At 39.6% G+C, this 26,523-nt stretch overlaps 1 protein-coding gene across 4 annotated transcripts in view; it reads right to left on the bottom strand.

Moving 5' to 3' along the window:
• Positions 1-26,523, bottom strand: part of RYK (receptor-like tyrosine kinase) — a 64,726-nt gene that overhangs the window by 28,569 nt on the left and 9,634 nt on the right. For 2 of the 4 annotated variants that reach the window (XM_014537517.1, XM_014537514.1), the window contains 8 exons: positions 21,962-22,061; positions 19,972-20,106; positions 18,679-18,732; positions 16,011-16,155; positions 9,928-10,028; positions 6,618-6,743; positions 5,042-5,128; positions 617-686 (listed from right to left, as the gene is read on the bottom strand). In XM_014537517.1, the coding sequence (XP_014393003.1) occupies positions 617-686; positions 5,042-5,128; positions 6,618-6,743; positions 9,928-10,028; positions 16,011-16,155; positions 18,679-18,732; positions 19,972-20,106; positions 21,962-22,019 (776 nt within the window). In that variant the 5' untranslated portion in view covers positions 22,020-22,061. Of the gene's footprint in view, positions 1-616; positions 687-5,041; positions 5,129-6,617; positions 6,753-9,927; positions 10,029-16,010; positions 16,156-18,678; positions 18,733-19,971; positions 20,107-21,961; positions 22,062-26,523 lie in introns of all 4 variants that reach the window. The other 2 variants (XM_014537515.1, XM_014537516.1) reach the window with 1 other exon arrangement.

The following is a 26,523-nucleotide window of genomic DNA, read 5'->3' as shown; positions in this document are numbered from 1 at the left end:
ATGAAAAGTTAGATATTGTTTTGTTATACCAAGAAGCATGTTAACCTTGCTAAGGATAATAACAGTATATGATTATATAGAAAGATATTCTTTTAAATGAATCAAAAGTATTCAGATGTCCAATTTACTTTAAAATACTTCCACACTCACAAATATCTACCATCTATCTAGACAGATGTTACACATACACTTAAATGTACACATGCAAATAAAAATGGCAAAATGTTAATAACCAACAATGAATTTAGGAGGCAGTCTTTTCGTGTTTATTATTCTTGACTTCAGCATTCTCTAGGTTCAAAAATTTCATAACAAAGTTTTTTAGCACATGTATTATCATTATTCTATTTTTGACGGGAAATATGCACATAAATATGTATAAACTCTCCAATGCTTAGCTATGATTATCCAGATGTAGGCTTATATGCTCTTGTATAGACTTGATTGCATTTTAAATTTTATGCTATGAGCATGCCTTTCCCTTTTATACTCAGAGAAAACCCAAACTATCCAAAAAGACACTATTCAATTCAGAACACATCACAATGTTCTTAAAATAAAGATGTGAAGTACAGTGCCACCATGCTTAACAAGTGCTGGCGGCTTTTCCTCTCACCTGTGATGAAGGCCTCGCAGCTTACAACTTTCAGTGAGCATCATTGTCACCTGAATTTCAGAAGCTTGATCTACGTCAAGAAAAAGACATTATTTTGAATGACAATACTGTATATACATATAGTACTATTACTATTCTCTGCTATTAGTAAATAATTGTCTCAAGTAAATTTAAATAGGTCTTGCTTAAAATTCTATTGCAGTAGGTAGTGTCTTGTTGAATAGGTCAACAGTAACAGAAGTCATTAAAGATAAATCTGACTACATAAAACTTAGAAATTAAGGTTCTATAAACAAAGTAGAGAAGTTAATAACAGATTGGAAGAATATCTGCAACACATAAGGCACACAAAGGGCTAATTTCCTTTTCCTTTCTGTCCCCCTTCTTTAAAGAGTTTATACAAATCAATAAGAAAAAAAAATTAAAGAGAAGGCATTTCTCCACTCTTTGAAAAGAACATTTCCAGTAAGCAAAAAGTATATTTTCATTATAAAATTAAAAATGAGTGTCATTTTTTAAAAAAAGGTCTTAGATGCCAAAAAAACATGAGTATATCCTTAAAAACACTTTCAAAGAAACCATAAAAATAGTTTTTACTGTCAACAGTAAAAATAGTAATAATAACAGTAAAAATAGTAATAATAATTTATAAAGCTTCTGACCAATGCAATATTAGAGGGAGGAGAAGATATAAAGATTGGCAAAGCCAAGATCCACATCCCAGCCCTACCTAGTAAAATGCAAAACCAACAGTAAAATCTGGACCACTGAGCTCAGGCACTAGGATTACATGTCACATTCACTCCTTAAAGCTGATAAATTGCAAATTTCATTTACTTCCAACTCTAACAGATGTTTAATTTACTTCCCTCTCCCACGACTTGCTATTAGTGTCCCTTTCCAGGAAGCTTCACTTAGTTAAGACTTTTGTCGGAATGTCAAATACGTGGACAAAAAGCCAAGGATGTGGAACACTTGGTACTTCTTTGGAAATGGTGATCCACACCAATGTCCAGTGAAATAAACTCTAGTTGTCTAAAAACTGCTAAACATTTAGGATCACTCAGTAAACGACAGGCTGTGCCTTATTATTAGTCTTTCTGTAATCTAAATAATTTTTAACAAAATTATAGCCAGACTATTTGGGGGCTGGCAGGATGTTTTTAGGATCAAAAACTAGTAATCATTGGAGGGCCACACCAGTTGGTAAGCGTATACCACTTTCCCATTAACTGGTACAGAGACCCAAATAGAACAAAAGGTATTTTCAGGATGTGTCATTTTATGCATAATATTTTTCCAGTTCTTAACTTTGATATAAACATGTTCTATTAAGTAAGAGATACCTGAACTGGATGATGATCTAAGAAAACACTGAATTGGAGAAAAAATAATTTTACCCACTATTAAGAAAAAAATAATTTTCCTAGATCCCTTTTCCAGTCTAGTCCTAGTCTTTTAATTTTAAATACTGAAAGATCTATTTTCAAGATGGATACGTTTGAAAAGGATATCATAAAATAATTCACACTGTAAAAGCTACGAGAGAACAAAATGATATAAAAAAACATTCACAAGTTACAAAAGATTAGCTATTAAATAAGAACTTAACACAAAAAAACTCAAATTAATTCATTTATTTTATTAAATTCAATTTCATAATCCTGTGTGAAATATTCAGATTCCTAACTTTAATCTCTAGAAATTTATATTGGAATATCTATTAAGTGTCTTTGCAAAACTATGAATTTTTTAAGCCAAAGTTTGCCCTAAGGTAAAGGTCAATGATCATTTCAAAACATATTATTTTTGCATTTAAGCTGCACTTCTAATTGTGTGGCATGTAACAAAGCATAGAGATTTGCGAAAGTACTTTCAGTTATATATAGGCTTAATTAAGAAATAAACATAACATTGTAAAAAAATAAATCTCAGAGAAAATCATGTGAAGTTATCTAACGATTTGGAGGCGAGGACTGTGGTCAAAGCACTTCCTCTTTGTTTCCAAAGCAAATCATGACCATATATTGGCTAAGGACTCACTGTGCTTTCTCCTGTTTCCGCCTGGCTCAGAGAGAACATTGCCATCACAGTGGTTAGGCGGAGAACCAAGCAAGTGACTCCAATTCAAGTGTATACGGAAAGAGAAGCCTTATCTTGTGAAACAGTCCCAGCATCCACATTGTGTTTCCTTATCACTATTATTTCCTTCTTTCTCCCCTTCCAGCCCTTTATCAACCCAATTCTGTACAGAAATCTCTTTTGTTAATTCAAGATTCATTCAGGACAAATTAATAACAGCCCAGGCTAAGCTGTCCAAATAATATTTATAAAGCCCAGAAGAAATACTAGAATTAAGGGGAAATGTTTCCTTAAAAAATGGGGAAAGTGTAACCAAAGGCAGTGGTTATTAAACGTAGAGTTCAAAGTTTATAATTACGAAGAGTACTATGTACACTATCCCTCAAAACTAGACAGAAAATCTGGTGGGACCTGATTTAAATGTTAACCTTTAAAGTTATTTTGGGGCTAGAAAAAGTGGGTGAATAATATAAGTACTGAACAATATACTGAGTTAAACCATTTACTTAGAAAAGATAAAAAGTGTGAGTGTGTGTTTGTACCACCCTTAAACAAGCAATTTTGCTAAATTCAAAGAAATCAAATCCCAAAGAATTTTTGTTAGATTAGTACAACCCAACTTTTTAGAAACAATAAACATGTGTCCATGAATCACTTTAAGTAAATTTAGAAACATGTTCTTACAAACTAACTTTGTAAACTTCATAAAGTTGTCACCTCCTACTCATAAAATTGAATTTAATTTTGCCCTCAATTTCTGCATTCAAAATGCTAAATTTGTTTTTTCAAAATTATTATCTTATCATCTCAATCTATATCAGTGTCAGACACTAAGCACCTTATAAATTACCACATTTTTCTTTCTCTTAAATACTAAGAATTATTTAAGCTCTTAGAAACATCAATTATAAATAATTAAAATTCGAATGTTTTAAAGTCTTACTAGTATTTAATTTATATTAGGGAATAAGCCATATATAAATAATATTCTAATATATTCTGTTAGGAAATCTCTAACTAAAAAATTTATGTAAATCATGCCCTAGCGGTGTGACTCAGTTGATGGGGCACCATTCCATGCACTGAGGAGTGGCCAGTTCAGTTCCCAGTCAGGGTGCATGCCCAGGTTTGGGCTTGATCCCTGGTCCGGTTTGTGCAGGAAGCAGCTGCATGATCAATGCTTCACTCTCACATCGATATTTCTCTCACTGCCTCTTCCTTCCTCTCTAAAAAATTTCAATTAAAAAAATCTTTTAAAATGTTGATATAAATCAATAATTGAAAAAGTAGGTATCACATTTCTTGAGGTGGTTAATATATTCATGAAAATATAAACTAGTATTATACCTTTTAGAAAACAATCTGGCAATATCTTTAAAAAAAATTTTTTTTTTTCTTTCAAAATTTTAAATGTAATACCTCTTGGGGCAGCCAAGTCCAATTACGGCCATACATGCAAAACTATACCAAGACATGCCCACACATGGCCACATGGATATGGACATTTTCTGCAGCATTATGTAGCAAAGGCAGGGGCAGTAGGAAGGAAATTCACATAAGGTACAGTGGGTCACCCCTTTTTAAAAAAATCATTACCTGAGGTTATATTTCTATTGATTCTAGAGAGAGAGGGAAGGGAAGAGAAAGAGAGAGAGAGAAAGAGAGGCGGAGAGAGAAACATTAATTGGTTGCCTGCTATATGTGCTCTGACTGGGAATCAAACCTACAACCCCTTGGAACATGGGATGATGCTCCAACCAACTGAGCCAGGGCTCATCTTTTTTCTTTATAGTGTTCAGTACTGGGCAGGTGGAGAGAGAGGAGGGAAAACTGTAACAATGTTGTTTTTCTAACTGAATTTATTGGGGTCACACTGGTTAATAAAATGATGTAAGTTTCAGGTGTATAATTCTATAACATATCATCTGTATATTGTACAATGTATTCACCACCCCAAGTCAAGTCTCCTGTCAACATTTATCACCCCTATGCTCTCTTCTACTCCCCCTCACCACCTTTAACAATGTTTTTTTAAGGGTGAAAACCAAAGATTTTTAACTTAGGAAAACCACAATATTATATGTAGCAATAATGAAGTCAAGTGGATGCAGTTTAACTAAAAGCCTGAGTAATATCTAATAAATGTTTAAGGTCTTAATTTATTAGACTTCTATACCTTAATGAGAACTACCCAAAACTCCTTAATAGTCTCATATGAGCTAAATTAACATGGACTGATTTATAAAGGTCTGGTACACACTGAGAATTTAAGGCAGAATTTAGCTGGCATGAGCCACCTTAAACAGGAAAGCATTATGGAAATACTATGGAAAAAATTCCTACCTTTAACTGTTTTTACAAATGCTTGCTTTTCTTTATTTGGATCTTTTTCATCTATTAAAATCCCATGGAAAATACGCCCAAAAGTACCTAAACGGGAAAGAAATGAGAGATCATAAAATAACCTTCATAAAATTATAAGTACAAAACTTTCTGCCACAATATAACTTAAACATAACAAGAGTGTATGTGATCAACAACATTACTATAGCCCTGGAGTAAGAAGACCCAAATCTTTGTTTTTTTAATGACTGTTAGAAGTTCTTTGTTACTATGAAATAATTTGCTTTCACCCTAGCTGATTTGGCTCAGTGGAGAGAGCGTCGGCCTGCGGACTGAGGAGTCCCAGGTTTGATTCCGGTCAAGGGCACATGCCCAGGTTTCAGGCTCGATCCTCAGTAGGGGGCATGCAGGAGGCAGTCAATCAATGATTCTCTCTCATCATTGATGTTTCTCTCTCCCTCCCTCTCCCTTTCTCTCCGAAATACATAAAAAGTATATTTTTTAAAAAAAAAATAATTTGCTTTCAGAAATACCAGATCTCACAAGTACATGAGAATTCTTTCTGAATTATCCTAAATAAACCAGTGATACAGCCAGGAGCACTGAAGCTCAGCAGTGGGGTATCCACAGAGGCATCTGAATTTCTGGGCTTAGCCTCAACACAATGACAAAGGAGAGAAATGGACTATTCTCACACATTCAAAAACAGACACAAAACATCTGCATCGGTTAATTACTATTTGCCACTGGGGACAGTTCAAGATCCCCAATTAGCTGTGATTGACCTACTGCATCCCAACCAACAGATAAATTCAAATGCCTCATGCATCCAAAACATTCCTAACCGAATTACAGAGGGGGGTGGTGGTGGGGGGGGGGGGGGGAGAGTAGCTCTGTATTTAACAACTTGAAGAGCTCAACAAAGTATTTATTATTAATTTCTGTCCTCCTCTTTCACCATCTCTCCAATCAATATCCTAAAACTCAAAGCAAGGACCAACAAGTGGGGAAGGAAAGGGTACTAATATCTATCTAACACCTAAATGTGTTAGTTGATTTAATGTGCATCATTTCATTGTAACTAGCCTAAGAGTAGACCGGGTAGTCCAAATTTACAGAAGAGAAAATTGGACACAGAATATATGAAGTGATTTATACAAGGTTGTAGGAATGGAACTGGAAGTTGGGTGTAACTCCAAAGCCCATGCACGCTCCTTCTGCTAGAACCCCACACTATATGCCACAGAGAAAATTACTTAGACTATTTCAAAGAGGTCTACTAGGTTGTGATAATCTTTAAATAAGAACTAAACAGAAAGAAAATATACTTTAAAGGGAACAAGCATTAATATAAGTGCTTTAATATACTTGAAAATCAAGAATTACACCAAAGCCGTACTAAGTCGAATTAAAGATCTAAAGAAGGGAAAAATAAAATCAGTTTTATAAAGGAAATAAATTATGCACTGCTTTCTATCCTTAGACATAAAATCAAATTCTTAAAATTTGAAACAAAAAATGTGTTAGTGCTAACATTAAATCATCTGTGAAAACCTGATTTTGAGATAGTAAATACCTTCTTGGAGTACATCTTTTAGAGTTATCCTCTCCCTGGAGATTGCTATATCCTTCACCTTAGCTTTGGCCTCCAAAAGAGTGACACTTCTTAGGTCGTTCTTCTCTATTCGCAGGGTAGGATAACCTGAGGAGCCAACAAAGCCAAACCAAGAAATATAAATACCCTTAGTATGGCATCACGATCAACTAGGTTGGTTAGGACCTCAGGATTCAAGTCACAGGAATGAATGAATGTGCACACACACGAACAGGGGAAATTATTTATGTAGGTCATACTGAATTTTAAAGAAAAACTTTTCCACCTACCCCAAAATCTCAAAATGAAGAATTAAAATAAGAAACACTAAAAATAATATTACCATTACTGCCACTTCAATTGCCTTTCAGCCAAATGAAACAAGCTTTGATTCATGGAATTCAATTTAATCCATCTTATGGACTGTTTGCTTCCCAAAAGATTTTCTAATATAGTCTCCTAACTAAAGAACTTTTCAAAGGAAGATGTTTGTAAAAATGTCTAACAAAATGTGTACTCAATTTAATCATTCTGATATCCATGGAGCCTAGTCCTACCGTTGTGAGATTCATATTTGTTTTTCAGTACCCTTAACTCTCACTCATTTTTTAATATGACAGCAAAAAAAAAAATTCTAGCCATAATTAAAATTTTCATGCCCCCTCTCCCCCAAAAAAGTTAGAATAAAAGGAAGATCCAGTGTTAGCAAGGGGAAATTGGAATGGTATCTCCAATGGTTTGTTTGCTTTGGGAGAGATTGGGAAGAAAATCCCAGAAGTATTAGTGGACCTAGATAGCGGTCATCAATGGCTGCTAGAAGAATGACATGCAAGGCTTTGCGGAACTTCATGATGGATGGATTAGCCTGACAACCCGATTGCACTATCAGCAGTTTGACCAAGACATGCCTAGTTGTGAGTATCTGTATCTGTTTAATCCTGCCTAGAGTTCTCTGAGTTTCTTGGACCTGTGGTCTGTTGGGTTTTGTTATTTTGGAAAACTCTTGGCCATTATGTCTTCAAATATTTTTTTCTGCTCCTTTTTCTTTTCTTTTTTTAATTTATAAACAAATGTATTTCCATTGAGTTTTTTCAAAAAGTATTCGTCTTATCATATATAATAAATAATCTATCTACTTAAGGTTATAGCCACAAAAACAAGGAAATTTTTTATTGATGGTAACTAAAAAAGTATTTTAATAAATAAATGTATTCCCACTGACTTTTTTAAAAAGTATTTTGCTTTTAGCTTATACAATAATTGAATTATCTGACTCTTTAAGGTTATATCCACCATCACAAATTGACTCCCAAGAGCAAAGCTTGACATTTGAACATTAAAAGCAATGTTTTGTTTATGCTGAATAGTCTGGACTACTTTCACATTCATCATCACGTTTCCTGAAGAGCATATATTTCTTTCTTTTGTTGGTGGTGATGGCAATTACTGTTAAGATTTCTTTTAAATTTATTTTCATCTAGAGTGCCCCCTCTACCCTCCACCCCCCCCCCCCCCTTTTTTTCCTTGCCACGATCTTATTAAAGAAACCCGGTCAGTTATTCCAAAGAATATCTGGCATCTGCTTTTTCGAATATCATTTAACTTCTGTATTTCTTGTAAATTGTAAATCAGTTCTATCACCTTCATTAGATCTGGTAGGTCCAGGTAACTCTTGAGGGTGGGAGGAGAAACAAGCCCAGGGCCGGTGCCTTACAACCGTGAATACGAAGTATCTGTTTGTCCTACTTTGTGTGATGCTAGATTCATGAGTGGATTCAGGTGTGACAATCTGATCCCTCAAATGGTAAAGTTCCCATTTCCCTTTGTTCACAGGGATTTAAATATTGATGAACTTTTCCTGAATCAAACATTTTATTGGGATTACAAATATAATTTCTAACTCTACGATTTCTTCCATATTTATCAGCTGAGAGTCTTCTGTGAAGAAACATTTTCCTCATGAACCAGCACTATCTGGTTACTCTGAAATACCGTCATGGAGCCAGCTGTTAGAGTAAGGTATTGCTGGTGCCTTAGTTACCTGAAAATGATCAATTTTTTAAAAAGGTATCATTATGAGCCGGTGGATTTATACAGTTTATGTTAAAATCCATTGCCGTCAACATCGTTTTAGATGCTCAAAAGGGCCCATTTTGGGAGCTCTTCAAGTCTTTCAAAGCTCCCTTGATTTTTGGCTCAGGAACAGTTTTATCTGGTCCATTCCTGATTAAATCCTGGAACCATGCATTTCGTCAAAGAATTCCGGTTCTTTTTTTTTGGGAAACGGTATTGAAAGACCACAATAGGGCAGTGGGTGAAGAACAGATATTCTTAGTATTAGTTTACTACTAAAGAAAAATGCTAGCCCAAGGAAGGTAACAGTTAATGCCTATAAGAACCTAATTCATCAACAGCACCAATGAGTGGAGCCCTGACTTGTGACCTAGTGTCTATCTTGATGTTGCCTTGTTCCTTATTTGTATGGTGACTGATTCCTCTCTGTCTACATTATACTCTGTGAATGATAATTTCCCATCTACATGTTCCAGTATAAGAACTTTTATCAAAATCCTGTTCAAGCCCTGGCCAGTGTTGCTATGTGGTTAGAACAACGGCCCACACACTGTTGGGTCATGGGATCAATTCCTGGTCAAGGGCATGTACCTGTGTTGCAGGTTCAATACCTGGCCCTGGTTGGGATGTGTGTGTGAGGCAACCAATTGATGTTTCTCTCTCACATCAATGTTTTTTCCCCCTCCCTCCTCCATTCTCTCTAAAAATATCCTAGGGTAAACTTTAACAAAACAAAACAAAACCCTTATTCAAAAAACAGGAAATCAGATCTCGAGCTCTCAATTCTAATAGCAGCTAGTGTCCTATCCAGATTAGAAAACAATGTAAAGTCCTTACCATGGCCCATCAGACCACCAAACAATGTATTAAAATCCAAGTCTCTGTCTTCATGCAGCTCAATGGCTACCTAAATACCTGAAAACCTTCCTTCCGAATTTCTATAGGAGTGATTTTATAGCTCTTTAATATAATTAATCTATGGAAAGCTCCACGAAACTAAATATAGCAATTAAATGTAAATTTTCTTTTCATACTCCAATTCCAGAATGTTTCATTCAATGCTCCAGAAAGCAAAAGTTGAGGATCAAACCTAATTCTGCAACCAGACACTATGTATGTAGTATGGTACACTTGTCCCATAAGTAACTAACCACACAGGACCACTGACAGACCACGGACAACTTTAGTAAATCAACTTTAGAATTAAATTAACTCTTACTGGTGATAGGAGTTGCATTGTTGGGTGTGTCGGCTCTCAGATACTGAGTCGTCTGGGTAGATGGCTGAGACAGCCCTTGGGAACTGCTGCTGGCACTGATGCTGCAAACAATTAAGAGAAATATTTGGCATGTCAGCTTCAATGAGAAATGTCCTTTCTCCAATCACACAAAAAGCATGCAGACATTATAACTAGCTTAAAGTCCTGACAGAGATGGCAATAATGCATGGATCTCCATCACAAATTTTTCATATTGAAAATTTTAACTACCTCATAATGCAAAGCTAGATTTTTTCTTTCCCTTCTACTTACACAATTATCAAGCAGGTTCACCTATCAAAGTCATTCAGAAATGTAGGTGCCGGTCCTAAGATTCCACAGATAATAGCTGTCCTGAACCTCATACAACGATAATATTTTACGGAACTATGAATCACCTCTTATAAAAAGAGCCCATGCCATTCAATTAGATTGTTTTTAAGAAAAGGAATAGAAAGATAGGTCTCTTTTAATGATGGTCCAAAATCAAATGGCATACAGATGAGGGAATAACAGAGCATTTACAAATTATTATTACTAATTATTTCTGTTATTACTAATATCATGCATCCCCAAGCCTTAGAATGACAAGGAAGCACAAGACACCCGTTTTTGGAGTGCTACTCAAAGATCACCCAGAAAACAAAGTTGTTAAAAGTCCAGGATTCAATAACAAGGAGGGAAAAGAAGCATCCCCATCCCCCAAAGGGGGGGAAATAAGGAACTTCAATTTATTTCCCATAAAATAAAACGAAAAATAACCTACACCCAGGACTTTTTGAGGCTCAAGTTGTATAATATATATGAAAACACTAGTTAGATATTCCCTTGCAACCAACATACACTAATGGGAGAATGCTCAGACCCCAAATTATTTACTATCTCCAGTAGGTGGCACTCTTGTACCAACTCAGAATTCTTGAAAATACTGTGGGCATACCAAGATGTTATGAGTATGTCCATGCCAATTTTTTGTTTGTTCAACAGATATTTAGTGAGTCCCTACAATGAGTAAAGCACTACGTTAAGTGGTTAAACAAACCTTTAAACCCCAGACTTACTGTTAAAAGAGAGGCGGGCAGCAGTTGGGGATCCACCCCTGGTAACTATTAAACCCGTAACCTATATACCTGTATCACATGAGGTAGAAAACGGGATAAAAATGTACGCTTTCTAGCACTTAATAGTTTAAAACCAGTCTAAATAAATTACCTAATTTGATTTTCATAATCAAGTAAGATTAGTTATGGGGATATTAACTCTGCTTCAGAGTTGAAGTTAGGAGTTAGGGCAAAGAGCATCATTTTCCTTCACAGCACTTATTACAATTTGTGTTTCTCTGTCTTCTCTGTAACTTTATTTATTCATCCCACAAATATTTGTTAAGTGTCTACTACATGCCAGATGCTGTGCTGGGTGCTGGGGACCCGGCAGTAGACATAGTATACAAAGACCCGCCTCGTGAAGCTGGACAGCAGGGATTTCTTCTTCACTATCTGCCTTGCCCAGGCCGCTATCAGGCCCTGAGGTGGGGAGAGCACCTGCCTGTTCACTCCTTCCTCCCCAGCACTGAAGTCAGCGCCTGGCACTGCAGGCCCAGGGGGCCCAACCGAGCCTCAGTGACAGCTCAGTGAACAACTACTGACTCGATCACTGAGCAGAGAAAACCATACTTCCTTGTAACAAAAAGACAGAACAGTTGCTTCTGACATGAGTTGGTGATATATACCGAAAGAGGCAAAGAATTATTGGTATAACGCAGAGGTTGGGAACGTCCCGGCCGCGGGCGACAGTATAAGGCCCGAGAAATCACTTGGTCTGGCCCTGCCTCATTCCTGTTACCTCATTTCTCCCTCAGTGCTGCCAAGGCATTAGGGGTGAGTTAATTAAATGCTTGACCAAATATAGCAGGCTAATTTTTAAGTTGTTAATTTTGCATGGCCCATGAATGATGTTATGAAATATCCAAATAGCCCTTGGCAGAAAAAAGGTTCCCCACCCGTGGTATAACAGAGTGGTTTTTGCCTCTCTCTACTCATTCTTCAATCAACAAATTTTTCATCCGACATTCATTCGGCTGAGACCTGTTAGGCAATAGATACAGAAACAAAAAGAAATACAGGTAACCTCATCACTAGTCATGGTGAGGGTGGTGGGGTAATGGAGATAATGAAAAATGAAGATATTGCAAAATAGCAAGTTCAAGTACCCACAAACGAGGAACGAACTTCCCTGCAGTCATGAACGAACAGGGGAAGACCACAGTGTGGACAGGGTGCAGAGCATCCCACTGGGGCAGGGCCTCGGAGTGAACGTGGCGAGAAGCTCTGCCTCTCAGGACAGTCTCACCTGGCATAGCACTGAGACGGAAAGATCACCTCGGGTGTCAGGACAGGGACAGCTACACACATGGGACCCAAGTGCCCCTGGCAGGAGCACCGCCCAGGGAGTTTCCTTCTCTGCCTCTAAAGAAACTCTGTGTGTAGTAGAACTCGGCCCCTGAATGCCTGGAATCGAGGAACTCTCCATCACCCCTGCCCCAGGAATTCCATGGAGCCACGGGTCCCGTCAACCGCACAGGGCTGCTGCGAGGATTAGGGGAACTAATGGGGGTCAAGCATGTGTAACAGCGCCTGACACGCAGCAAATGCTTTGTACAATTACAATATGAGCTACTGCAATAATGAGTCTCCTGCTGCTCTGCCCTGGTGCTAGCACTGCTGTCCTGGAAAAGTTAATCGCTTTAAGCCTGTGTGTTCATCTTTAAAATGAGGACAATTTCACACCGTAGGTGACGTGAGTGTCAAATCAGATCATACATGTGAAGTGCTTGTACAGTGCCGGTGAACAGAAAACACGCAATACAGCGGCAGCCACTGCGATCTCAGTGGGCCCTGTGCAGAGGGAAGTATGTGTCTCTTAAATGCTCTTGGATTACTGGATGGGAACTTTCTAGTCACCCCTGTTAGCTTGCCAGGCACATCATAAATAGTGGCTAACAGAACAGAAAAAAGCAGAAGGAATTAGTCCATCACTACTAACACACCGAACCTTTCTGAAAACAAAAATCGTAATAATGGCACTTACTATATGTAAGTTCACAACATCCCCAGTAAGTATGTGCCGCTATTATCTCTGCTTTAGAGACGAGGAAAACTGACACATAAAGAGGCGACATAACATACTTGAGGCCAGAAAGCTAGTAAGCAGGACACCAGAATTCAGAGACGCTCTGGCTCCAGAGGCCAAGCTCTTAACTACTAAGCTATGCTCTGAAAACAGGTGACAGTGTAAGTTGCTTTTATTCAGGCAATGTCTGGAAACATCCACCTGAAAGCTAGAGAGAACTGGGACCAATTCATGGGTGGTAACAGATTATTTCCGCAGGCAGAGGTATATGCCCCAAGTGATCTGGAAGCGCCTGCACAGCTCTGGCCGACGTGGGCTCCCAGCCCTGGCACACTCATATAATACATGGAAAGTGCTCGTACAGTGCTGGTAAACAGAAAACACTCAATACAACGGCAGCTTTCCTTTAGGCAAGCACTCAAGGGAAATGTGTGCATGGAGACTGACCTCTAAGTGTCACGCTCTTCATTGCCCTCTAACTCTACCTGTTCCCTCAGTGCTTCCAAAGACCACTTCTTCCTCTATAAAACCGAAGTCTAAACTTCAACACTACCATACATACAAAACATATTCTGAAACACATCACCCATGTATTTCTCTTTTCATTCGCATCTCCTTTCTCGGTTTTTCTCGAGTCAGGTAAAGAAAGGAAAACAATGGGAACAGAGAGAACTTCAGGGCAGGTGCTGAATTCAACCAGGCTCCCTGTCCCCTGGGGCTTTGTGCCACAAATGTGCTTACCCAACGTATGAACAACACTGTGTTAGGACTGGGGATTCAGCAATAAGTAACACACACTGCTCTCTAACTGGAGAAAGCTTACATTCTAGTAGGAGAGACAAGTACACAGAGAAATGATTTCAGGAGGAAAAGGTATAGGAATTGTTACCCCAAAGAGAGAGACAGACAGAAAGGGAGAGGGAGAGGGAGAGAGGGGAGAGCGAAATGGGTAGTTGGGAGGCTTAGAAAAGACTTCCTGAAAGAGATGGCAATAAAGCTGAAATGTGAAGAATGAACAGGGTTTGGACTGGTGGAAATGTAGGGAGCCTGGTGGACCAAAGGAAACTGTGAAAAAAAGTCCCAAAGGGCAGAGTGTAGGGCTGAAGTGAGGGACAATAATCACCTGACCAGAGCAGCTGGAAAGAGCATGGACAGAAAGGGGGAAAGGTTCAAGGAACACGGGAGATAGATCTCTGCATAAAGCAGGGCTTTGACAGCCAACCCCTGCAGCTGGGGATGTCTTCAGTCAGCAACTGGGAATCCCGGAGGCGGGAAACAAGAAAAGTGTCTTGGAAAAATAAAACTGTCTATCATTCCTTCTTGACCTCTCACCCTATCCTGGTGGTAATGTCTTCCTTGTCATCTCTGATTCACCCAGGCTAGGACCAGCACCTTTTGTATCCCACACTATAATTCACATACCATAATCATCAACTTCATAAAACTTCATAATTATGGGTTCATGTCAAAGATTAAATACCTGAAGCTAAGGGGTATATCATTAATTTTATTATTCCCAGCATGTGGCTCGCGAGCCGCAGTTTGCCGACCACTGACCTAGTTTATCTCAAAGGTTACACGTTAAATCATCCAGGAAGCTTTAAGAAAAAAAAAATGATGCCCGAACACCACCTCAGACCAATTATGTCAGACTCTCTGGAAGGTGGGACCTAAGGACTGGTATGTTTTAAAAGTTTATCCATGATTCCAACGTGCAACCAGGTTGAGAACCAATGGTTTAAATTATAGCAGGTTCTCAACAAATGTTTACAGGGGCCCGGCCACAATGGCTCAGTGGTTGAGCGTCGACCCATGAACCAAAAGGTCACCAGTTTGATTCCGGGTTGGGGCACGTGCCCGGGGTTGTGGGCTCAATCTCCAGTAGGGGACCTGCAGGAGGCAGCTAATTAATGTTTCCCTCTCACCAATGTTTCTATCTCTCTATCCCTTTCTCTCTTTAAAATCAATAAAAACATCTTTTTTTTTTTTTAAAAGTCACATTATGGTATTTTGTGGAAGAGCCACACTCAAGGGGCCAAAGAGCAGCATGTGGCTCGCGAGCCGCAGTTTGCCGACCACAGACCTAGTTTATCTCAAAGGTTACACGTTAAAATCATCCAGGAAGCTTTAAGAAAAAAAAAAATGATGCCCAAACACCACCTCAGACCAATTATGTCAGACTCTCTGGAAGGTGGGACCTAAGGACTGGTATGTTTTAAAAGTTTATCCATGATTCTAACGTGCAACCAGGTTGAGAACCAATGGTTTAAATTATAGCAGGTTCTCAACAAATGTTTACAGGGGCCCGGCCACAATGGCTCAGTGGTTGAGCGTCGACCCATGAACCAAAAGGTCACCAGTTTGATTCCGGGTTGGGGCACGTGCCCGGGGTTGTGGGCTCAATCTCCAGTAGGGGACCTGCAGGAGGCAGCTAATTAATGTTTCCCTCTCACCAATGTTTCTATCTCTCTATCCCTTTCTCTCTTTAAAATCAATAAAAACATTTTTTTTTTTAAAGAAATGTTACTGGATGGATGGATGGATGGGTAGATGGATGAATGGACAGATGGATAATGATGGAGGAACAAAGTAGGAGGAAGAAACAGGGCTATTTTTAAAAGGTACCAGGAGTCTGGTGTAGGGTCATATCAAAGTGGTTGAGGCGGAAATTTTGATCTCGACTTCTCTACCAACTAATAAACTGTAATTTCTGACTTCACAAATTAAAAAAAAAATTAGAGAAACACAACGACAGCAATCACAAAGACAGTAATTTTTCCTTTGCTTAGGGACTTGATCATCCTCCCTCCCTCCCTAGCACCACTGTACACCAGCGTGCGTGGGTGTCTGTGGGCTCCCAGGCAAATGCACATAACTGCTTTTATTTCCTTACTTTCCCAAAATATGTACAATACCTGTCATCCAGTTCAATCCTTTTCATACTATGAAGGTGCAAAACAGCTAATATTATTGCTACGAGAAATATTACTGCACAGCAAACCCCTACGCTGATATAAAACACACGCGTAGAAGTGGTGGGAGCTGCATGTACAGGATCATCTGAAATAAAAATGAAAAGCACATCAAGCTTTTTAAACAAATTCACCAGTTGCTTTGTGACCCAATATGCACTATAAGAATCCTGTTCTTTGTAAAAAAAGATTTTCATTTCATGTGTCCATTCTCTGATAAGATCAGTTACCGGTAGTGTGTTGATGTAAGCTCACACAATTTTTTAAATGTTTTGTTGTAGCTTTTTAGAAAAATTTTTAAATAGAACTTTTGGTTAATGAGTATGAAAGTCACAGTGGTTCCATATAATAAACCACCTGCAGTGATGGAAATGTCCTATGTGAGCCGGCCAATACAGCAGCCACTGGCCACCTGTGGCTACTAAGCACTTGAAACATAGCTAGTGCAACTGAGAAACTGAAGAATTACTTTTATTGTATTATAATTAAAGTTAAATAACTGCATATGGTTAGGAGTTATCATATTGGACAGCACAGATCTCTAGATCCTCATACTTCCTCAGCAGTGATGCTGAAGTAGGCAGATCAGCCAACCACCCTGCTCCCAGGACAAGGAATATACAACACAGCAACCCATATGTTTAAAAACAACAACAATAAGCATTTAACCTTTTTCTCTTTTGAGAGCAACAAATTATTTTGCTTATCTGTTTTTAAAGATAAAAGCAGAAAAACAAGACTAATCATGAAATAAAATAATATTTCGCATTATTCAAAAAGGAGGGAGAAAGGAAGGAAGCCTCAGCAATAGAGAAAATAACTCAGAAGACAGAGACACACACACAGAAGCAAACTGAGAAAGAGACACAGAAAAATGAGGAACAGAGTAGAAGACAGAGAACAGAACTGGTGTGATTGGAGATTTAAGTAAGTTTTGATGAGTACTTCATCAAAGTAATTCTACTGAATAAAGCCTGAGGAATTTGCGTTTTATCCCAAGTGAGATGGGAAATCATCGCAAGGTTCAAGCAAAAGAATAACACACATTATCACAGTTGAAGAAAAAACAAAGACGACTGACTCCACGCTGTGTAGAGAATGCTGTGGGGGCAGCAGAGCAGATGCAAGGAGAGAGTGAGAGGTCCAAGAAAGAGACAGCAGAGGCTGGAGCAAGAGTGTTTAGTGGAGACAGAAGTCAATGGATTGGGAAGCAGATTAACAGGCCTTGTTTGTGGATTATACTGAAGTAGAAAGAAAAAGAGGAATTAAAGCTTTGGCTTAAAGAATCAGGTAGAGAATGGCACCTCTACAAAGACAAGGAGGAAGCAGGCCAGGGGAGGAGAACCCAGAGCTTTGTTCTGTCCGAGAATACTTCGTGCGCCTCTATGTGACGTTGTCAAGTGTGGGGATAAGTTAGGCCAAAAGGTAAAAGTTAGAGCTTTCAAGCCCTTGGGAAAAACATTGCTTTCTAAAACCTACACTTGGAGTCCACAAACAATATATCCGAACAGATTAATGCAAAGAGACCAAATGGCTTCTTGGTCCTCCAGACCTGACTGCACAAGTACAATCTAGTAACCTTTTAAGGTACTGCTATTAAAACTACCTCAGGGAGAGTAAGTCTCAATGATGAGTCCATGTCAGAAAAGGAAAACGGAAGTCTAAGTTACTATCTAAATACAACCATTACCATAAAAACAAAAATCTACTTTGAGTTTCTGCTCTGTAGGTTTAAATAACATAGCATCTGTCTTTAAGCTGATACTTCCACCTGGAAGAAATTAGCTGAGGGTTAGGTCCAGGTCACAAATCAGATTTTCTAACCTGCTAAAGAGATGAAGATCTTACATGTATTTCACCTTCACACTTTAATAATTATAACCATTTAAAATGTGATATGAATTCTTGCTTAAAAGTTTTTCTAGATCACTTGTTATGAAATATATTAGAGGCCCGATTCATGAATCCGTGCACCAGTGGGTTCCCTCGGCCTGGCCTGCGGGATCAGGCCGAAACCAGCTCTCCGACATCCCTCGAGGGGTCTTGGATTGCGAGAAGGCCAGGCTGAGGGACCCCACCGGTGCACATTCAGGGCTGGGGAGGGACGCAGGAGGTTGGTCAGCCAGGGAGGGACCGTGGGAGGGCTCCAGGGCATGTCCAGCCCGTCTCCCTCAGTCCCAATCAACTAGACCCCAGCAGCAAGCTAACCTACCAGTTGGAGCATCTGCCCCTTAAGTGGTCAGTCATAGCAATTGGTCGACCAGTCGACTGCCCCCTGGTGGTCTGTGCACATCATAGCGAGCGGTTGAGTGGCCTTAGCATATCATTAGTATATTACACTTTGATTGGTTGAACAGCTGACCAGACAACTGGACACTTAGCATATTAGGCTTTTATTACATAGGATATGAATTTTACTTCTGGAAATGTTTAGTATTCTAGTAATTTCATCTGACTATACCAATCTACAAAACAGCAAATTAAACAGCATGGTGTTTATCTTTTGACAAACTGGAAACCACAAGGCCTCCAAGCTTCATGTAATCACGTTCATTTCCAATCACCATTTTTCATTCCTAATGAAGGAGAAGGATAATACAGAAACACTTACAAATAGTTCTGCTAGTGTTTTTGTCCAATGCTGAAGTTTTTACTTCTTCAAGTTCTGAATTAAAAAGGAGATAGAAAATGCTTTAGAAATTATTTTCTGTGAAAATCCTTAAATATTATAATTACATTTTCTAAATTTTCTCTAACATAGTTTTATGTTATAGCAGAACACTGCCTGAACTAAGATATTTGTTGCAAACATAATACTAAGATATTGTTTCTAACCTGCTAAAGAGATGAAGATCTTACACGTATTTCACATTCACACTTTAATTATAACCATTTGAAATGTGATATGAATTGTTGCTTAAAACATAATAAATGATAGATTATTATTCTGATAATCATCACTATAATCATCATTAACCAAAGGGTGATCCTTATAGATAGATGCTCAATGAAAAAGGGTTTCTGTGCCCAGCTGGTGTAGCTCAGTGGCTGAGTGTTGACCCATGAACAAGGAGGACATGGTTCAATTCCCAGTCAGGGCACATACCTGGGTTGCAGGCTATATTCCCAGTAAGGGGCACGCAGGAGACAGCCGATCAACGATTCTCTCTCAGCATTGATGTTTCTATCTCTCTCTCTCTCCCTCTCCCTTCCTCTCTCTAAAATCAATAATATACTTTTTAAAAATGATAAAATAAATGGGTTTAATGCTGTAAAGTACTTGGAACATTATAAGCATAATAATTTGAGTAACAAATTATTCAAAAGCAAAAACACCTAATATTTAAGTACCCACAAATGGTATTCTAAGCTTTAGGCTAGATTCGATCTAAAACAAACAATACACACCTCTGAAACAGGTTATTATGCCCAATTTTCAGATTAAAAAACCCCTGAGATTTGGATTAAGTAATTTGTCCCAACCTTCTGCCAAGAGCACAGCCATAATTCTAACCCCGGTCTCTCTGACCTAAGGCAATGCTTCTGTACAGTAGTAACTTTATAAGGGAAATACAATAAATATTCTTTTACTGAGGCCCCTGTCAGAATCACCTGATTTCTTTAAGTCTTCAATTACTACAGTGCTATTTCGCATTCCTAGTATAAGATTCCCTCGCAATTCCGACAAAAGATTTTGAGAAAGCAGGGGCTGAGGGGGCCCTAGTTCCTGGCTATAAGATGACCCGGCGATTACCTTGGAATTTCATTTGGCAGTGCTCTTTCTTTCCTCATTTACAATTATAATAGAGATTTGGTTACAAATCTGTAAAAAACACTACAAAATCTATTTTTGACCTTCTTATAATCTATATAGAATACATAAATTGGTAAATAAATTCCTTACTTTTGTAGCACATTTTCCTTCGCTTAAAATTTAAGACTGTAAAGTTTTTTGAAGAGGTTACTGTCAAGTTGAGCTGCATTAGAATCATAACCTCAGAATCTACTTTGCCAGTACAGGAAAGCTCAACCCGGAACACTGTTTAAAAAAAGAAAAAGAAATTTTATTTTAATTTTCTAAAATTCAACACTAAAGCCCATCAAATATCTTTAAATTATTTGATTTTTGTTTTAATAAAACTAAAAATACATAAAATTTTAAGCAGAAACTTTCAGAAGACTTATCTTCAGGCTACACAGCTTGAGACATTATTTCATTTATTACAAACGTAAAAGTTAGTGTTAAAGAACAAACCAAGAAATAAGTGGAGAGATAATTATTTTCAACTTTTGCTCATGATATTAATATCACTTTGTCTCATATGTTCTCTTACTGCAGCGGTTCTCAACCTGTGGGTCGCGACCCCTTTGGGGGTCGAACGACCCTTTCACAGGGGTCGCCTAAGACCATCGGAAAACACATATATAATTACATGTTGTTTTTGTGATTAATCACTATGCTTTAATTATGTTCAATTTGTAACAATGAAATTGGGGGTCACCACAACATGAGGAACTGTATTAAAGGGTCGTGGCATTAGGAAGGTTGAGAACCACTGTCTTACTGTGATATAGTTAAGCTACAGAAACATAAAGCAAACACTGCCACCTTACCAGCCACATCGACAATAATAAACATTACTTGATAAAAAGGAAAGACAATTCACCACCTGAATTCAATATGTACTGCTCTTAATGAAGAGATTAAATATAAAACTGTGTGGCATGGCCAATATGGTTCCATGGTAAGGTATCAACCCATGAACCAGGAGGTCACGGTTCAATTCCCAGTCAGGGCACATGTCTGGGTTGCAGGCTCGATCCCCAGTGAGGGGCATGCAGGAGGCAGCCAATCAATGATTCTCTCATCACTGATGTTTCTCTCTCTCTCTCTCCCTCTCCCATTCTCTCTCTGAAATCAATCAAAATATATAACAGTGAATAAGACTGCCAGGAAGACTTCCTCAACACCACTGTGGCTTATACTTCCAAGTTTTAATAATTTCCATTTTCTTAAAATTTCACATCTTCAGGAACCTTTCTCAAAAGGCTGGTCCAAAAGTAATTAAACGGGTGTAAATATGACACTTCAATAATTTACTCAGACAAGCCCCGAGTGCCTATCCCAGGCCAGATGTTATGCTAGGTGCCAAGGGTAAAGAGTTGAAAAAGACAGCACCTGCCCTTTGGGTGGTCACAGACTAGCAGGGAGAGAGAAAAAACAAAGAATTACAAGATAATGTATATCTGTTCAAAAATAGTGAAATAAAGATTCTATGGGGAAGCAAGGACAGAAGAAAGAGTTAACAATTGGAGGGAGAGGAGGCAGGAAAAGAACAGTGCAGATTTTGAGACTTGTAGACTATTACATGTGAATGGGAGTTCACAAGAGGAAAAGATGGTTCCAAATACAGAGACCAGCACATGCAAAGGCGTGGGTATCAGAACTGCATGGATGTGGAGCTGCTGGAACACTGGGGCAAGTGCAGCAACAAGGCCAGACAGGCAGGGGCAGACGCTCAACCTCCAGCGTGCTGGGTAGAGCGTCTGGGATGCATTCAGTTGATGGAGGTGGGGGACACGGTTGTGAGAATTACTCCCAGAGGAACAAGACCAAACACGGGGACCCACACAGAGGCCAATGCCAGCAATGCAGAAAAGGAGGTAAGGAAGAGCTGAGCACAGACAGTTCTGGAGGTGATGGAAAAGAGGGAATGGTTTAAAAGACAGTACAAATCATCAATATTTATAAAAATTACTTTTCAAAGTACTTGTATATCTTACGCCTATCAAGTAAGATGCACCACATAGCAGTATGGAATATAAATTGTGATTTTGGGGATACGGGAGACACAGTTGTAATCAGTAGGGTAAACACTGTCTTTGAGACTCACCTGATAAAGTGCGTGGAACTTCCCCCTGAGCAGAAATGTTGACCTGGGGCATGTCCATTGCCACAAAGTTGTCTACTTGGAATCCCAGCTTATATTCAACCTGTAAAATGGAGAAATAAACAAACTGGACCTGTGATAAAGAAAGGACACTGATAACCTGACTTCACTGATCTGGCTCATTAATGAATACGTGCGCCTTTCATGTGTACAATCTAGCTATTAAACAATGCAAATAGAAACAGTCCTAGGAATTTTCAACTGGACAAAAATTCAGCCCAGTAAGCCACTGTCTACTTCCTATCCACCACAATCCTGTAAATCTGCCATGTAGATTTCAGAAATTCTGCTGAGAACTACACAGCCATTGAAAAGGAAGCCTGGAGATCCCCTGAGATGTGTAATTCACAGACCAAGATTAGCCAGCAATGCCTTCTCTGGCTGATAAAAGCCAAGCTCTGATGGGCTACATGTGGCTGGCAGACCCACTCCCACAAGCAGATTCCAAGGCAGGAACTTCTAATAGAATATCTAAGCCACGTTCTCCAGTCCAACTTTCACCATTAAGCAAATTCATGGTTGGATGCCCATCTAACTTCTGAATCTGTTTCTCAAGTGAGTCAGAATCCAAAAGGGGAAAGAAGTGATTAAGACGTTATCTCTGGAATACCAATATTTATCTATCAAATACCTGCCCTACACAGTATGACTTAAAAGAACCAACCAGCATCAATATATAAATAGTCTTGCTGCTTAGAAAGATGTTCATGGAAGAAACAGCTCAAACCGCAAAGCAATAGTTGAAATTCAGAATGGCTGCCACCTTCAATAAGGCCATATATCATTAGTCTTTGTTCTACCCATGGGACCTTTTTCTCCTTTTTTAATCCTCACTCAAGGACATTTTTTTCATTGAATCCAGAGAGAGAGGAAAGGAGAGAGAGAGAGAGAGAGAGAGAGAGAGAGAGAGAGAACCATCAATTGGCTGTTTCCCATTGGGGTTTGAACCTGTAACCTCAGTATGTGCCCCAACTGGGAATCGACCCCACGATCCTTTGGTGTGTGGGACAATGCCCTCACCATGAGCCACACTGGCCAGGGCCCATGGGGTCTTGATAAGACTATTAGTAGTACCTGCTCCCATTCAGGGGTCACAAGAGCAGCTTTGGTGGAAGGCTAGGATAGATGGAAGCCAAGGGGCAGTAGGTTGGGAAAAGAGTAGCAGGAAAGAGGTTCAAGAACCCATTCTTTAAAAAAAAATTTAAATTTTCAATTATAGTTAACATACAATATTATATTCACTTCAGGTGTATAACATAGTGATTAGACATTTATGTAACTTACAAAGTGGTCACCCCAATAAGTCTAGTACCCATCTGACATCATGCATAGTTATTATGATATTAATGACTACATTCCCTATACTGTACTTTATAATTGGCAATTTGCAAATCTTCTTTAAGAAACAATGAGGAAGAATTGGAAGTTTGGGGGGGGGTGGTGGGGGGGGGGGGATTTGGAATCCCAAAGCTTTTCTGTCTTCTTTTATCAATGGGAGGTATTCCCAATGTATATGCTAATGAAAAAAGCCAATGAAATGGGACATCATAAAATGAAAGGAAACTGGAAAAAAGAATCATCCCATATGTAAGACAGGGGTGGGGAACCTTTTTTCTGCCAAGGGCCATTTGGATATTTATAACATCATTCAAGAACTATACAAAATTATCAACTTAAAAATTAGCCTGCTATATTTGGTCAAACATTTAATGAACTCACCCCTAATGCCTTGGCAGGCCAGACCAAATGATTTCGTAGACCTTATATGGCCCGCTGGCCGGATGATGTTCCCCACCCCTGCTGTAAGAGAACGGACTGGCCTTTGGTATGGCTCCAGGGAAGGGGGTGTCTACCCATGGATAAGAAAAGGGACTCAATCCAATGAATTTAACTCTCTGGGTTCCTCCTTTCACACTCTATCTGAAAGCCCCTGAATGCTATAGGGAGATGCCAACGTTAAACTACTGCTTTGCAGTTACAGGAGGTATACAGATTACTGTTAACGGCTATATTTGATAAGTGCAATTGTTCATAAAGGAAATGTTCTTGCTGCTGCACATCAGTAAGTGACTTAGTGGTACCTTGGCTAGAAAGTGTGCACTCTCACCTTAGCACAACACCACAGGGTCACTGCCACCAGGAGGTGCTAGCAGGCTTTTCAACAATTCTCATTGGCTAACAGTGAGAGAATGCACTCACTGTATCCCTGTATCCACGCTATCTCTGAACAGGACCATACATGGAGAGCAAGTGCACACATTGGCAGTCAGCAGGAACTGGGTTTGGAACCGTTAGACTATGTGATCCTTAGGAAAATTGTTAACTTTTCCAAGTTTCAGTTGTTGTAAAATGAAGACAAAGGAACCCATTGTGAGGATCAAACAGGGAAACAGGACAATTAACGCAGCACATCTGTCAGTGTGGCACAGGTTCCTCTTGATGAATGAAGAGTCCAGTGGCATCAGCAGTTATTCCAGAGTAGCTGCCCTATTGTCCCGCTGCACTTCCCATAAGCACCAGCCTACTCCTGACCCTAGAGGTCCTGACAGCCTTTCTGTGCTCTGCCAAGATCACTGCTGCAGCCCTTCTGTTTGGTCCCCCACCCTGAGAACCCCACTATTCTAAACAGCCCTCACACTCTTAGCCTCGTCACAAATGTCTTCCCCACCTTGTCTCCCAACCTGGCTTTCCTCGGGGGAGAAACCAAGATGGCGGCATAGGTAAACACCGGAGACTGCTGCCGCAAACAACCACTTCAAAAATACAACTAAAAGACGGAACGGACATCACCCAGAACCACAGGAAGGCTGGCTGAGGAGAGACTCTTCAACTAGAAGGAAAAATAACAGCACACCGAGGCTCAGAGGAGGCGCAGTGTGGAAAAAACTCAGGTGCGGAGGTGCGCGCGCAAAGCGGGCTGGTGGCTGAGAGCGCGGTTGTCGTTTTCGGTCAGGGGGGAGTCTCAGACTCTGAGCTCCAGATACGGGCGAATCGCTGGGGACTCGGACCCAAACGGGAGAAGCGGGAGTGTCTGGCATCAGTTGGAAGGCAGCTTTCCCTCCGAGGTTTGCAGCGGTTGGTTGCTGGGGTTCTGAGAAGCAGAGCCTCTGGGAACGGGACTGAGAGCAGCCATAACTGCTCCCTCCGCCTGCCCTGTTGATCCCGCCCCGCCCAAGCCCTGCGCAGAGCCATTTGCCGGATCGCCTCAGGCAAAGGCTAGATTAGCACCTCCCCAGAGGACAGAAGTTTTCCGCGGCAGACACAGCTGATTCACACAGCCAGTCGGCCTGGTGGTCAAATCCCTCTAGTATTAACTACAACAATCAAGGCTCAACTAGAACAAGACTGCGCACAAAGACCACTAGGGGGTGCACCAAGAAAGCATAAAAAATGCGGAGACAAAAAAACATGACAGAAATGGAGGATATAGAGCTAAAAATCGCAATTTTGAGGGCTTGCAAAAATGTGCTAGAAGCTGTCAATAAACTTGAGGAGAGAGTCACGAAAACTAATGAGACCCTCGATGCTATGATAAAGAACCAACTAGAAATTAAGCATACACGGACTGAAATAAAGAATATTATACAGACACCCAATAGCAGACCAGAGGAGCGCAAGAATCAAGTCAAAGATTTGAAATGCGAAGAAGCAAAAAACACCCAACCGGAAAAGCAAAATGAAAAAAGAATCCGAAAATATGAAGATAGTGTAAGGAGCCTCTGGGACAGCTTCAAGCGTACAAACATCAGAATAATTGGGGTGCCAGAAGATGAGAGACAGCAAGATATTGAAAACCTATTTGAAGAAATAATGGCAGAAAACTTCCCCCACCTGGTGAAAGAAATGGACTTACAGGTCCAAGAAGCGCAGAGAACCCCAAACAAAAGGAATCCAAAGAGGACCACACCAAGACACATCATAATTAAAATGCCAAGAGCAAAAGACAAAGAGAGAATCTTAAAAGCAGCAAGAGAAAAAAAGTCAGTTACCTATAAGGGAGTACCCATACGACTGTCAGCTGATTTCTCAACAGAAACTTTGCAGGCCAGAAGGGAGTGGCAAGAAATATTCAAAGTGATGAATAGCAAGAACCTACAACCAAGATTACTTTATCCAGCAAAGCTATCATTCAGAATTGAAGGTCAGATAAAGAGCTTCACAGATAAGGAAAAGCTAAAGGAGTTCATCACCACTAAACCAGTATTATACGAAATGCTGAAAGGTATCCTTTAAGAGGAGGAAGAAGAAAAAGGTAAAGATACAAATTGTGAACAACAAACATGCATCTATCAACAAGTGAATCTAAGAATCAAGTGAATAAATAATCTGATCAGAAGAATGAACTGGTGATTATAATGAATCAGGGACATAGAAAGGGAATGGACTGACTATTCTTTGGGGGGAAAGGGGAGTGGGTGCGGGAAGAAGAAACTGGACAAAAATCGGGCACCTAGGGATGAGGACAGTGGGTGGGGAGTGAGGGCAGAGGGTGGGGTGGGAACTGG

Source organism: Myotis brandtii, unplaced genomic scaffold (genome assembly GCF_000412655.1).
Source record: "Myotis brandtii unplaced genomic scaffold, ASM41265v1 scaffold18, whole genome shotgun sequence".
Classification (NCBI taxonomy): domain Eukaryota; kingdom Metazoa; phylum Chordata; class Mammalia; order Chiroptera; family Vespertilionidae; genus Myotis; species Myotis brandtii.
The sequence above is the reverse complement of the archived record's forward strand: the minus strand, read 5'-3'. Positions and strand labels throughout refer to the sequence as shown.